This window comes from Heterocephalus glaber, unplaced genomic scaffold, assembly GCF_053883595.1.
Source record: "Heterocephalus glaber isolate CG9 unplaced genomic scaffold, H.glaber_assembly_v1.0 deba00000122, whole genome shotgun sequence".
In the NCBI taxonomy this organism is placed as follows: Eukaryota; Metazoa; Chordata; class Mammalia; order Rodentia; family Bathyergidae; genus Heterocephalus; species Heterocephalus glaber.
The window spans coordinates 62,036,814-62,051,671 of record NW_028258138.1 but is presented as its reverse complement, the minus strand read 5'-3'; the positions used below and the strand labels follow the sequence as shown (position 1 = coordinate 62,051,671).

General features: G+C 39.5%; 1 protein-coding gene across 2 annotated transcripts; it reads left to right on the top strand.

Annotated features, from left to right (window-relative positions):
• Positions 1-2,688: 2,688 nt before the first annotated feature.
• Positions 2,689-13,717, top strand: Gcsam (germinal center associated signaling and motility). Of its 2 annotated transcripts, none has more exons than XM_087215311.1 (5): positions 2,689-2,961; positions 6,945-6,989; positions 7,941-7,987; positions 9,616-9,644; positions 10,450-13,717. In XM_087215311.1, the coding sequence occupies exons 1-5, from the start codon at positions 2,933-2,935 to the stop codon at positions 10,780-10,782; spliced, it is 483 nt and encodes a 160-aa protein (XP_087071437.1). In that variant the 5' UTR covers positions 2,689-2,932; the 3' UTR covers positions 10,783-13,717. The 2 variants fall into 2 exon arrangements, with proteins under 2 accessions (XP_087071437.1, XP_087071433.1); XM_087215307.1 differs by having other exon boundaries at positions 10,447-13,717.
• The last annotated feature ends 1,141 nt before the right edge of the window (positions 13,718-14,858 follow it).

The window sequence follows — 14,858 nt, the reverse complement described above, 5'->3', positions numbered from 1 at the left end:
TTGGAATTGGCCCCACATAGTTCAGCCTACGCTCCTTTGTTAGTATGTTCACTAACTGTACTTTAAAAGAAAAAATATACTTCTCTTTTTTGGGGGGTCTCACTATGTAGCCCAGGCTGGCCTTGAACTTGCAGCAATCCACCTGCCTCAGCCTCCCGGGTGCTGGGATTACAGACATGTGCCAGCACTATATCCAGCTATTCTCACTTATTTTGTTTGTTTGTTTGTTTTTTGTTTTTGTTTTTGTTTTTGGTACCAGGGATCGAACTTAGGAACTTGTGCTTTTGAGGCAGGCGGCAGAACCAGTGAGCTAAATCCTTGGCCCTCTCACTTATTTTTTTGATAGAAGCTAGATTTGCAATTTGGTTCCAGGTGCCAAATGAAGGACCTATTCTCCCAGGGAAACTTCTTTGACAATTACATTTCCAGAAAAACAGCTCTAGGTCCTTGAGGTTACATGTTTTACCTTTAAAACATTTTGCATGCATGTAAAAGAGAGAGGGGGATAAAACTCACAAGTTTTCTAAAGCAAATGCTCTACTAAAATGGGAGGAAAATCCTCTTATTTTCAAGATAATTTTTAATTTGTATTTGCCCTTAAAGGACTAAAACTTTACAAATAAAAATATTTTTGCTTCACACATCAAACACCCTTCTGAATTGGCTTTGCCTTCCTTACCCTCACAGGCCGTCCTCATTCCAGAATATTTTTTTTCTCCTAGCCAGGGATTGCTCATCTGTCCTCACTTGCAAGACCAGACAGACTGAAGTCTGGAGAACTGTTACAAGGACAAGAATGGTGTGAGATGGGTCTGGGGTTGAACTACTAGTACACTAATTTCTCTAAAACTATTTCTTCTAAGAGCCTCCCTATCTTGCTTCTGGCTGTTTCAGGCATGACCTCTTATTCCAGGCCAGACAGCAAAGTATTTTGCACTTTGTTTTATTTCATTTTAAGGAGCTCTATGAGGGCATTGGTCTGACTCACCACTGAACTCACAGTAACAGCACATAAGACATGCTTATCATATATTTATTGAGGGAGTGGCAAATGAGTGCGAAATGGGCAAATGAGTGACCAAGTTAGAAACAACCATCACATACAAAAATAATGCCAAAAATCCAGATTCCTGACCTTAAATCAATTTCCTTCTTTCTTTACTCCCTTTGTTCTATTGAGATATAATTTACATATAGTTAACACATCCTATGCCGTACACAGTTCCCAGGATTATAAGGACTACATGGAAATGTGTGACCAGCATTATAATTAAGATAAACAGCAACAAAAATTCCTTACTTCTCTTTGAAAGTCAATCCCTCCCATACCCTTTGCTCTTACAAACATCGATGTGCTTTCAGTTCCAATGGTTTTGTTATATCCCAAATGTCACAAAAGGTCAGTTTTAAGTCTAAGTTCTTTCACTTAGCATAATTCACTCGAGATGCATCCAAGTTGTTGCATATATTAGTAGTCTATCTTTTTATTGCTGAGCAATATTCTGTTATATGGATATAACACACTTTATTCAGCCTTTCACCAGGTGAAGATTGTTTGGGTGATTTCCAGTTTTTTGGCACATATGAAATATTACATACAAGTTCTTGGAATAAGTTTCACTTGGCTATATCACCAAAAGTGGGACTGCTAAATTGGATGGGATGTCTATCTTTGACTTTGTACAAAACCACCATATTGGTTTCCAAATAGACTGCATCATTTTACACTGTCAACACAAATGCATGAGATTTCCAGGTATAACTCATTCCTTGCCAGTACTTGGTATTGTCAGCTTTGTTTTGGTTTTTGACATTAAACATTCTAATAAATGTGTAAAGGGATTGCATTGTGGTTTTGACCTGCATTTCCCTAATGACGATGGCACTGAGCATTTTTTCATACATTTACCATCCCTGTAGCGTCTTTGGTGAAAAGTCTGTTTGGATATTGTGCTCAATTTGTCATTATGTGTTTGTTTTCTCATAAGAGATTTTTTTCCCCCCATTAACTTTATTGCTACTTTTTAGGTATACAATACAGTTACATTCATCATTGGGATCTTGTACCATTACATGAGTATCTTGGTTCTTATTTTTTTTCTCCTTCCCTTGCCCTCCCTTCACCCCCTCCACCCTTCCCTATTTGCAAAGACCTTGTATCCATTTTTTTCCTCTTCTCATATTTTTTCCTTTCCCTTTTTTCCCTTCCCCTACCCCTCCCAATTCCCCTGCTCCTTTAGACCTTTTCTTCCTGTTACATAATATCAGTTATACATTTTTTTAAATTACAATATTAAGATCTAGGAGACATTACCACAGATTTTACAGAATTTAAAAGGATATAGAAAGCATATTACAAAAATCATTTTTGAAATAAATTTGACAACTTCTAAGAAGCAACTTAGAAGACAAATTAATGAAACTAACTCTGGAGGAAATTCATAAGAAGCTTTTGAGAGTCCTTTGTATATAGTATTTTTTAGTAGCTTATGCCTTAACTCTTTGCTTTAATCTTTTCTCTTTTACACAAAGTTCCCCCCTGTGGCTTTTCTAAGAAAAACTAACTCAATAAATGTAGGCATTTTAAGTGAAAAAACTCCACAGCCAGCCCAGCTGTAATTGCAGACGTAAGATCCCCCAAAGTCTCACAGAACTCAGTGACCAGCAGCTTCTGATTCTGGTGAAAGGTCCAGGGCCTTGGGGCTTTGACATTTAAGGACCTTCTGCCTGTGTGCGCCTTTAACACTCCTCCCCCAGCTTTTCCTCCCTTCTGCAAACACCGTTCTCCTTTCTGTTCTCTGTGCCACTGTTCAGAACCCACACAGGCCCTCAGCTCAGAAGCTGCTCTGTCAGAGTGCAAGGCCTGCAAGAAGGAAGTGGTAAAACTGGTACAGGGGCCAGGACTGAGAGAAGGTGCTGAGAGGAGTAAAGGATGGGGAACTATCTACAGAGGGAAAACAGGTGAGTCCACACTCCCTGCCAGGGAGCAGAGGAAAGGGAATAGGGCGATAAAAAAGAAAAAGAAGGCTGGTCTTGGGAATGAAGGGAATTGGGTAAGAATCAGTACCTACTATGTATTTTAAAACTCCTTATAAATTCTGCCTTCCTGCCCAGAATCACAGCAAAGCACCTCGATGGAAAGACTTCATCAAAGGAAGAGCCTATAATAGTGTACCACCTAAGAAACGGAACAATTTCTGAGGCCTGGGAAGGGAATGCTCTGCCAAGCCCTTAATGTCCAAAAAGAGCTCAAAGACACTCACTCCTTTAGTCACTATTTTAAGTTAAAAATAAAAAGCAAATTTCCTACTTCCCTGAAGCTTTGTTTAGTGTACACTCCTCGGCAGAGGAGTAAGCAGAGTTCATCTATATAGATAGAGAATTTAGCTTAACTTTTCTAGAGCTCCGTTTCTTCATTTTAAATGGAATAATACAGTACTTACTTGGGAGAGATCTAGTATGTATGGTGCTAGCACAAAGCCTGATACACAGAAAGGTTCAATAGCTAGAAGATACTCTTGCTTTTATTTTTTAGAACCATTATCTTCACTAACATCAAAGCCACTATTGTAAAAATTAATACTACCAAAAATAAGGGAATCTGTAAGGTATAAAATGAAGTGGTCTAGGGAGAAAGCTGGCCTGGAAGTCTTTACAGGATTATGTTTGGTGTCCCATGTGTCAGATTGTGGCCCCGGAAAATAGAACAGGAAAAGAAGGTGGCCCAAAATACCACTTACAGGAAGATGGCTTGGGGATTCTATGGACCATCTCATGACCCTTCCTGAGAACCACTGTTGTCTAAGACTTCCCCTTGGATCTTTGCAGACTTTTGCCAATCTTTTTCCTACTTTAGAATCCTTCTGTAAGATTCGAAATTGTTATTTTTAAATCAAGATGTGAGATCTCCAAATGTAAGGATTATTTTTTATTGTTTTTCATTCTTTCATGAATTCCTGGCTCCTGGCACTTTTTCTGGAGTATAGCAGGGTCTCAATGAGTATTAGATGAATGACCTCAGGAGAAAGATAAAACAAAATACAGATGTGATGTGACTAAGAAAGTATTAATAACACATATGGAATTTTGATTTTCAGAACTTTGTTGTGGAGGGAAAGTATTATGTCATTAATGTGTATTCATTTTAAACATAATTGGAAAATACAAAACCCTGAAAATGAGGTTAAAATCATGACTAGTGTACTTATGACATTAGATTCATTGTCTATATTCAGCCATTTATACTTCTTCATCTGTGAAGAGCCAATAATGCTTTTTTCTCCATTTTTGTTTTGGATTTTGGTTTATTTTGTCTATTTATACTTTGAAGGAATTAGTCTTTTCTCAAAAGAATTGCAAAAACAAGTATTTTTTCTAGCCTGTGTGTCGTGCATCATTTGGGCTTTTATGATTTTATGTTTATTACATTTTAAAGATAATTGAACCTAACCTAGAAGGCATTTAGGTTTCTGGCATTGCATTTATGCTTAAAACCCTTTCTTCCTTCCCAAGATAAGACAAATCTGCACAAATGTGTTTTGTGAGTTTTTATTGTTATATATTTAGTCCTATATGTTCAATATCTGGTGTTGGATTTTTTTCCAAGTAATAGATCAGTTTGACCAGCATCCCTTGCTAATTTAGAATATTTCCTTCAATCTATTGAAAAATCTTATATTGACTGGGACCTGATTTTCAACTTCACACCTTCCACTCAGCTGTCATCCATTCAGTATGCCTCCAACCATGTCTTTCCAAACAAAATCTGTTAGGAAAGCCAAGAAAACTCCCCCCATATGATTGATGGGCATCAACTCCTTCATGAGAAGAGGTCAGATTTCAGAGCGAGGAATCTGCCAAATAAAACCTACCCTCTCCCCTCACCAGTTGCAGATCCTCAGGCAAGTTGCCTAATGCTTTGGATTCAGTGTTTTTATTGATAAATAATAGAATGATAATATCGACCTCATAGATTTATTGTGGGATTAAAGGCAATATAATACATAAAATGACTAGCAGTTTTGTTAGCGTCTTTTTTCTTCATAAGCCCCAACTTCCAGCAAATGAAAAGATAATTACGCAGAAATCCACCCCAAGAAATGAGCTAATTTATTTTCTTTATTGAATGCTTTTCTTCTCACTTTGCCATGTTCTCTGCCTCTGTGCTGTCTGTGACACATGGCTATTGTTTGTGTACTCTCGTTTATGTATCCTTCCCCATTGTTTGTGTACAGATTTTGGACTGCACAAAAACAGATAATGACAGCCGAGGAGAACAAGCTTTTCTCTGTGACACTGATATTCTTAGGGTTATGATGAAGATTCTCGGACATTTGGGAACAAATGATTTGTTTGAGGTGTATGTCTGCTTTCAGAGAAAATCAGTGGGCTGTTCCTGTGGCAGTGTAAAGAGAAAGTCAGATCTAAGATGGACTGTAGTGTGTGCTTTAGGAAGGAGTATTAACAAATGTAAGGGCAACAAGGGAAAAGCTAAGGCAATTTCAGGCTCGCACACAAAAAGCAGAATGAGGAAAATTGTAAAAATATAAAAAGATGTAGGGATCTTGGAGAGGAATCCTGAATCTATTTTTATATGTTTGGGGGCAGCAAGACACTCAAGAGATGCCTTGGAATCTGAGGCTCCAAAATGCCAAACAAAGAACAGCCAGATGAGCATGCTCAACACCACCAAGGTTTTGAAATCATAAAACTAAAAAGCAGCCATTGAGACAAAGATGTATTAGGAGCTAAAGAGCCAGCAATCCCGCAATAGGCTGCATGTCTTCAAAGCAAGTTGAGGATTATATTTTGGGGTTTTATCATCAGGCAGATTTTAAAATGATGGAACAGATCACAAGAACCAAGGGCATCATAACAAGAGAGATAATTTTGTAGCAAGGGAAGACTTTTGTGAGAGGCTAGAACCTGGAATTGTTAGCACGTGGGCTGAGATCAGAGACATCTTTGGTCTGCTGGAGGTTGTTGGACACTCACCCAAGCTGGCAGCCACAGTTATGGTCACAGTGCCATCCAACTCTCCCCCACTACCACTTTTGAGGGAACTCCAGGAGAAAGCTCACTGGGGAAGACATTTTTAGGTGGTGTTTTTCAAATGATTTTACATCATAACCGGTACATGTAGTACTTTATATAGGACTTTCATATTCAACCGTATAGATAGGTAGTTAACTATGCCTCAGATTTAGATACATTCCCTGAATGATACTTAGACTTTAACCTACATGTCTGACTACAGGGAGATTCTAAGCCTGTCTATCATAAAATACATAAAAGTCCCCTTACATAGCTATACTACTGGAGTGAAGATGACAGATCGGGTGGCCTCCTGTGCCACTTACAGTTGCTGTGTTCTTGGCTACTCGTTCATATCTTCATCATTCATTATCTTCCTTATTCATATTATTACATATTAAAACATATTATGTATTATCTTGTAGCATATACTAGTGATACATGCCATGATGAATAAGATAAATATGTTCCCAAACTTTTGAAGTTCACATTCTAGGATATAGACAAGTAAGCAGACAAATATAACAGAGGGGAAAAAAGAGGCAATTTAGAGCTCAATGAAATCCTATAAAAATACTGCCTATCCTATACCTGAACAAAATGATCTCTAAAATGTCTATATGTTTATACCCTAATTTCCTGAAGATACCTCTTATGTGATCTTCATCACAAAGGAGCCAAGAAAATCATAAGAACTGGAGGTGAGAAAACCTTTCCCCTTTGCTGGAATACAGCAGAAAGGCTTTTCTTCTCCCTGATTAGGAACTGACACATCCAAGTCACCTAAGATGAATGCTTGCTTGGGGAACAAAAGGTTTTCCCCCAAGAAATGGCAAAGGGAAGGGAACCACTTTAATAAAGCTTCAGAAATGAGTCCTGTGACTTTGTATCATCTCTCTTGTGTATTTCAGATGCTGGGGTCACCACACTGTTGAAAGATGTTTCTGCTTTCCATGGTAAGTTGAGAGCTGCTCTTAGGAGTTATTTCCCCAAGTATGGTTTCAATGTGGTATTTGCTGTAAGTTACCTGTAAACTCCCTGCCATCTGCGGCCACAGTGGAAGCCTGGCAATAAGCCCAGATGCAATCACCTGACAGCCACTCTGAGAAGCAATTCTTCAAGTTTGGTAAGAAACGGGAACAACTGTCTCATGGGCTGTACACTCTCCTTTAATGGGTAAGCCTCGTGTCACAATGAAACTGGCTACTAACGTAAAGACTTTTTCACACTGCAAATCCCAGGGTCACCATTCACAGAACACATTTCTGTCCCTTACACTGAGAATTTATAGTCAAGGTGATAATATAATTTATTGTCCAAACTGAGACAACTTTGAGAGTCAAAGTGATGCTAAAAATAGCTAGTGACTGCTAGGTGATTGATAATGACATTAACCAGACCCAGCAAACCAGAACATATGGCCATCCTCCTTATAGTAAATTTGCCCTGTCTCCTAAGATGATAATAAATTTCCATCATATTTACATTCCATCTACCCAGGGGCTCTTCTATGTTGTATGTTCTAATGGAAGGTGTGCTTTTGTTTTGGTGATAATACAGATTAGGCTTGAAAATAATTCTGGCTCCTGTACTGTCATGATATAAAATAAACCTGTAGATTACCAGAAAAAATTCTCCAAAAGATAACTTAAAACAGCACCATAGTTCCCTTTCTATATGAATAAATTCTACATGAGAAGTAAAAAAGGAGGATGTAGGAGGTCTCCTACCTGCCCTCATCTTCATTTTTCATTTTTGTTAACTTCTAAATGGTGTATGTTGAGTGAAGTTTTGTAAAAGACATACAATTTTAAGAAATTAAAGACTGTTACACAGGTTAGTGTAATTTTCTTTTAGAGTTCGTGAATATTGTAACAACCAATTTACTTTCCTCTTTTTTTAAACAGGAAAAGAATACATATTTTTAAAGCAAGCCAGGATTCCCAAAAGGAAAGTAAGTCATCGCTGTCCCATCATATTTCTAGTATAATACCTATGCATTTTGCTGCAATTTGCCCACCTGTAGGTCTGTTTTCTCCACTAGATTGTGAGTTCAGTGAAGCAGGGATCACCTTATTGATCTCCATGTTCTTCACTTAGTGCTTTGTGGTTTGTAGATGGAGGGAATTCACTGAGGGAAATAAATATAAAATTTAGAGTCAAATGGGACTTAGAAGGAACATCAAGAAAGCCAGCTAAGACATAAAGTGGCTAGGAGAGGGCCAGTTATGGATTTAGATATTTGTCTTGAGAGTGACCAGAGGTATTGAAGGGCTTTTCACAAAGGCAGGTGTGATCAGATTTGCATTAAGCAGATCACCTTTTGGTTGCTGGCAGAGAAGCTATATTAAGGAGTAGCCAGAGCAGACACCAGAAAACCACTTAGGAGGCTGATGCCATAGTCTCTGGGGACAAATGAGAGTTAAAATTAAGGAAATAGAAGAATCCAAGAAGGGCAAGATCGTGAGTAGCATCCACATGTAAGAGAATAATAAGAAGAAAGGGTGAGCCTAAGATAGGCTGTTGTATTTCTGAAGAAGAAAACTGTTTTGGCCTTGTCTTAAAGAGAAGGGGGTAGTACAGTGGTTGTGTGTCTCAGCAGGCTGTTTGTATCATTGAAAGCTCTAAAAGGTTTGCCATCACTGATGTAATTCATGCACACACTGAGTTTCAAAAGTCAGATCTGTGAGGTATGTAAACAAATGATCTAGCCCTCCTGGTCCTAGCCATTTCACCCAAGCAATGGTGGATCCTAATGTGATAGAAATAAGACCCATGATGCTAAAACTCACAAACCCTTTTCTTGTAATTATAATTAGGGAGGTCTTAGTTGGAGATGTGAGAATTGGGGGGAATATATATCTCTGTACAAAGGTACCATGTGGTAACTACTTGGACACGTCTGCTCCATGGGCAGGCTTCTGTGGAAGGCACGTGTTTGCTTTTTGAGCTGGCCCTTTTATGAGGGGGTAGCAAGTGTTTATTTGGCTCTTTGCTGAGTGGCCGGAACCAGCAGGTTTACAGTAAATTGGCTTTGGGAAAATTGGCCTGCTTGTGTTTGTACCTGCCAGCAGCTACAGGAATGGGAATGGTCAGCACAAGAGGTTCCCTTTCTGTGAAACTTTCCTTGAGCACTAAGGTCCAATCTACCACCATCCTCTGTCGGCTAAGGTAGAAACAGCATGCTGTTCTCTGCACTGTGGTCTCTCACAGCCCCTCACCTGCCTGCCATGCAAGCCTGTGGAGGACAGGATTGTTTCTGATGCCAGTGCTTTGTACAGTACAGGATGGATCTTGAGTAAGGAAGAGAGATGGAGGAGGGAGGGAAGAAGTATGATTTCCTAGCCAATGCTTCACCAAATATGTTGCCCTCCACTTGACCTCTCAGTCTGAGCAACCTCTGGCTATTTCTTGTTTAAATGGTCCTGTAACGCCCCCACCCCAAGGATGTCCTGTAGATCAAAGTGCCTGGTAAGGGCTACCCCAGCTGTTTTTTGGTTCTCTGGTTGCTTATAGTCCAGTTTTCACACTCCTCAAATCTCCCCATGACCTGAAATTCATTGAGTGTATTTCTTTTTGCAGGTAAAGGAACAACATCTTCTCCCACCAAGGTAATAAGACCCTTTCTGACCCTGGCATAGAAGAAAGACATTAGATGCCAGGGTTGTGAAGGAACTAATATTTGGTCAGCACTTTGTTTATGATAGGCAATGTGCTGAGTGCTTTACAGACATCATCTATAACCATCACAACAACCCCACAATATTGTACCATTATTTCCCCTGCATTTTACAGATAAGAAAAATAACAAATGAAGGTATATTCCGCAAAGCTAGACAGCTAAAAGAAGATTCACAACCTAGTCTCACCCTAAAATCCATGCTTTTTCCCTTGGCTGTCTTTGTTTTTTTAAATTCCTGAGATTTTACTACAAGTGAAACTTTCCTTGGACTGTCCCTTTGTAGTAATGCCATCGTCTCTGTAATGAGTGGTTAAATGTTATAACCTAGGGGCTGGGGATTTAGCTCAGTGGTTTCGCTGCCTGCTGCGCAAGCACAAGGACCCAAGTTCAATCCCCGGTACCAAAAAAAAAATGTTATAACCTAAACACATTAAGATGCCATTACATTGTTCTTTTCTATCAGAATGGGCTGACTTTGTGAATTATACAAGGCGCTCAGGGGTCACTTTAGAACATGGGCAGAAAGGACACACCTGAGTAGGTGTATACCCCGGGCAATATGAGTACTTTGGTCAAAAGGTCTAGAGGTTGGAGTTGGGGCAGCAATTTACAAAAAATGGACAAGAGACAGAGAGGAGGTGGTCATGAAAGAGATAGACCTTACCCAGGATCAGGCCTGTGTTGAGACTGAAGTGTAAAGAGAATCTTGATGATGGTCCTCCTTTGATCAGCAGGATGGTGGTAACCAGATCTATGAGGATGAAGTGTGCTACGTCCTTATCAATCATAAGGCCCCGGGGAGGAAGCCATTGGGGAACTCTACTGAAGAGGAGGTTATCGGAGAACTCTATGAGAACATCCCCTGCAAGTCTAACAGGCCCAGGGAGTCTCTGGGAGGCACTGAGACAGAGTATTCACTTCTCCGTGTGTCTGCCACCCCGAAGAATTCACCTTGCCCAGAAGACGAATATGAACTTCTCATACCTAGCAGAGTCTCCTCTCCTTCCCTCCAACAGCCAGGGCTACGTATGGTCCCTTCTGAGACTCAGTCTTTTTGTTTACAGTGATGAGATTGGACTGCCTTTGTTTAGCAGCAGATGAAAGTAGGGCCTGGGGCTGTGGCTGAAGCAGAACTGAGGCACAGAGCTCTTTAGCTTACTTCTCCAGGGTCTGCACAGAGTATGGCCTGCAAACCACGGTGCCTTTCAGATCCTGCTCAACATTTGCCATCCACAAATCAACAAACTAATCCTGAACACCGCTGTCTGAGAAAAGAGTGACCATCCTTGGCTCTGTAGCAGGAAGAGCTTCCTGGTCCCCTATAGCTCTGTACACCACAAAAGATTCTACTTTTCTGAATTACCTTGGTTTTTGCTGTTCTGGGGGTTTGGGGAGTTGTTTTGCTTTCTTTTGGAGTCCTGAGAATTGAACCCAAGGCCTTCACACTCCATTGCCAGCCCTTTTTAAATTTTTTATTTTGAGACAGGATCTTGCTAAATCACTAAATTGCCCAGGCTGTACTCAAACTTGCAGTCCTCCTGTCTTAGCCTCCCACCTGACTGGATTCTTATAAAGTATCATGATTGTCCTCTGAAGTTACAAGGCAGCTTATTCATCATAAGAAGTGTCCCCCAAGGGAGAATTCACACATTACAGTAACTTTCCAGCTCAGCTTCAGTCCCCATGGAAGTGTCATATTCCCCTTACTCCCTGTGCCTAAGAAATGTCCTTTACACAGTGTCTTTTGGCTCACTGCCCCCCATGGCTTATTTATGTGAGCTGAATCAGAAGGTTTCAGTACTGTTTCATTTTTACATAATTTTAATATATATTTGTTTGTGTGTAAACTTTGTATTTCTCCCCATAATTTTTTGGCAGTGCTGGATATCAAACCCTTGGCCTTATACATGTTTGGCAAGCAACCATATCCCCAGACCCTCTCTATAAATCTTAGTAAGACAGTTGTTATGGTTTGTGTTTAGATGTGCCCCCAAAGCCTCATGCGGCTGAGGTGAGACTTTCTTTTTCAGAGGTAGCTGAATCTGGAATGCGTGATGCTGGAGTTAAGGGCGTGTGATTACTAAACCACTACATGTGAGTGATAGGTTTGGCACCACCCTAATCCTGGTAGTCTGAATAAGATAAAAGGGGCAGAAAGATGCTGTTCAAACTCCCTTGTTACCTTTGCTACCTTGTGCACATCATGTTGTTTCTCCTATGCGATGCCTGTTTGCAATCTCTGCCTTGGAGCTAGCCGATTATGGACTGAAACCTCTATAAATGGTAAGCCAAATAAGCCCTTCCCCTCTAACTTTGGGTGTCAGGTATTTTGTCTCAGCAATGAGAGAAAAGTAAGTAACACAACATCATAGCATCAGAAGATGAGAAAGCACCAAGACCTGTGGTGAGCCTTTAATCCTTCTATCTTTTGGCTCAGAGAGAATAATTTGCCCAATGATACATTAGTGGCAGAATCTTATCTAGTGCCTGATTTACTGACTTCTAATTCAATCCTCTGAATATACTATATGGAAGAGTCTTTGTTATTGCATTAAGTAATATGGCATGTATAACATATGATTAAAATTATCCCCATGGAAAAAATAATGCACAGACCTATTCTTTCCCTAATAAGCACTTCTCTATAGGCCTTGATTGTTTATTTTCCATCATCTTTAGTATTCTCAGAATTATGTCTATCCCCTCAACTAGGGGCCAGCAAACAATGGGCCACTGACCAAATCTGGCCCATCAACCCTTTATGTAAATAAAATTTTATTGAAGCACAGCCACACACATTTGTTCACATGCTATCTGTGGTTGCTCCACCATGGCAGAGTTGAATAGGTCCTGTAAAGCCAAAAATATTTATACTTTGGCCCTTTCCAGAAAACAATCTTGTGGATCTCTGCCCTAAGCCATCAGTTTGAGATAAACTTAACACAAATATATAGTTATCAATGTAACTCATAAAAGCAGGTGCCAATAAAAACAGTATGGAAATATTAAGCCACAATTGAGAAAAGGAAGACCAAGAACAGTTAGCAAATTAGACTATTTCTACATTCGCACCTGTGTCTTTGCTATTGTATATAACTCATAACCACCGTCCTAATTTTAGGGATGTTAAAATAGCAAAAGGTTTGTTGAGTCAACCAGTGGAGCATTACTACTTTGTGCTCAAAGCAACGGCTATTTAAAATATGATAAGTGCCTAATGATGACAAATCCAGTGGACTGAGGTCGAGAGAGTCAAAACAGGTTTGCTGAGACTTCTGATAACTTCTAATTTTTAGTAAATTTCTTTCACGTGGAAACCTGACTTTGATCTATGGCTAAGATTTACTCAGATACAAGAGGTGCTTGTGGTAGCAGGGAATAGTGTACAAGGTATAACATAGCTTAGGGAGAGTAGTGTGGATTCAAGACAGATAAGCAGTGATTTGAATCCTGGTTCTCTCTCCATACTCTGTAACCTTCAGTCTGTAACTTGGAGGCTCAGTTTTTTCGCTATAAATAAGAGGATTAATCTAATAGGTGCCAGTCATCTATCACAGACCCTAAATAGAGATAATATCAAAGAGTAAAGGAATCTTTCATGATGTGTGGAGAAAGATGCCAACCCATCCAGTGATCCACCTAGCAATCCTCCAGCAAAGCAGAAACACCAAGCTGATAAATCTGTGCTGGAATTTTCTACATTGTTACAAAACTATTGCGGAAGGTGGTTGGTTGAAATGTTCTTAATATGAAAAGTTATATTTGTTTAAGCTTTATCTTGTGAAAGCATTACCTGTCCCAAGCAATGTATGCCTTTTACCAGAAATGTATTAAGTTTAAATGCTTAGTCAAAGAAAGCTGCTATTAAATGAGGTTATATAAGGGAAAAAAACATTTTTTTTTTTGAGCAGGAGAGCTCTTTGGGATTGTTTCAAAATACCCACTACAATGTACACATTATTTGTCAGTCAAAAATATTAATGACTAAAAAATAAAAATTACGAGAAAAATTCTGAGTTTAATGTATAAAATATGCAGAATTATATATAATATACAGAACATAGAATTGTGTAGTAAATTTTAATGTCAAAAAAATACTTATGATATACATATATAATATCTGATCTCATCTTACGTAGATTTCAGAATTCTGTGTACCGTATTGACAGAAAATACACATTCACACAGATAAACACATTTGTGTATGATTTCATGGGTTAGGGATGCAACTCTTCAGTTAAAGGACCACTGTTTTGGGAACTGAGTCTGAGCATTTGAACCACACTTGCCAATCACAAATGTAACCAGAAAGCTCCCCTGCCCCACACCAGGCTTCACACTGTACCCAGCCCAAATTTGGAGGTACAGCACATGAAGCCACTGTAGGCTCTGTGGTTTTCATTTACATTCATACTATAAATAATAGCATCTATAAATATTAGCATCACTAAATAAGCCCTCCATCTGATCAATAGATAAATACTTATTTAAAATGGAATAGGGGCGGGAAAATCTACTGCTGATAACAAGTTCAAATGCTGCCATTGTTCCAGCAAACCTAGGTGACAAGCACTTCAAATATTCCAGATGGAAAGGCACAAGCAGAAGACTCCACAGGAGCCTACACAGAAAAGGAGATTCTATTTGCATTTGTACAACTCTACTCTTTTTCTAATCAAGGCTCTGAAGTTCAGAAAGTCCACTTCAGCTAAGTGGACTTTGTTTCTGCCAAATGTTTAGTAGATTAATGCAAGTCCCTTACAACTTCCTTGAAGGTTCTTTTGCAAGTACTTGAGGGAAGCATTGAGTGGCTGTTTCCATCAGTCTTCCATGGCCACACCTCTTGATTCATCTCTTCCCCCAACCACCTGTGACCCTGTGGATTTGTAGAAGTAAACCAGGCCTGAGCTGAGCCTGACCTTGGGTATCCCTGGGACTGTGGCCATGCTTCATGTAAGATTTCTGGTGGGCTTGGCCTCTCAAACTGTAGGACTCTGCCTGGTCCTTCCCACTCTCTAGGATTTAAGGTTCCAGCTATAAGATGGCGGGGCACTGATTTAAATCATTCAATGAAACAGTAATGAGAGAAGGAAGAACTCTGGGTTATTTTTCCTGTGTTGTTTGTCTGTTTGTTACGGTACTG

What these genes read in the sequence shown, in the direction of transcription:
- Gcsam (XM_087215307.1), top strand. Translation starts at nt 2,933, where the DNA reads ATGGGGAACTATCTACAGAGGGAAAACAG. An exon ending in AGATGTTTCTGCTTTCCATG is followed by an intron (nt 6,990 to 7,940) that starts GTAAGTTGAGAG and finishes TTTTTTAAACAG; the next exon opens with GAAAAGAATACATATTTTTA. An exon ending in CAACATCTTCTCCCACCAAG is followed by an intron (nt 9,645 to 10,446) that starts GTAATAAGACCC and finishes TCCTTTGATCAG; the next exon opens with CAGGATGGTGGTAACCAGAT.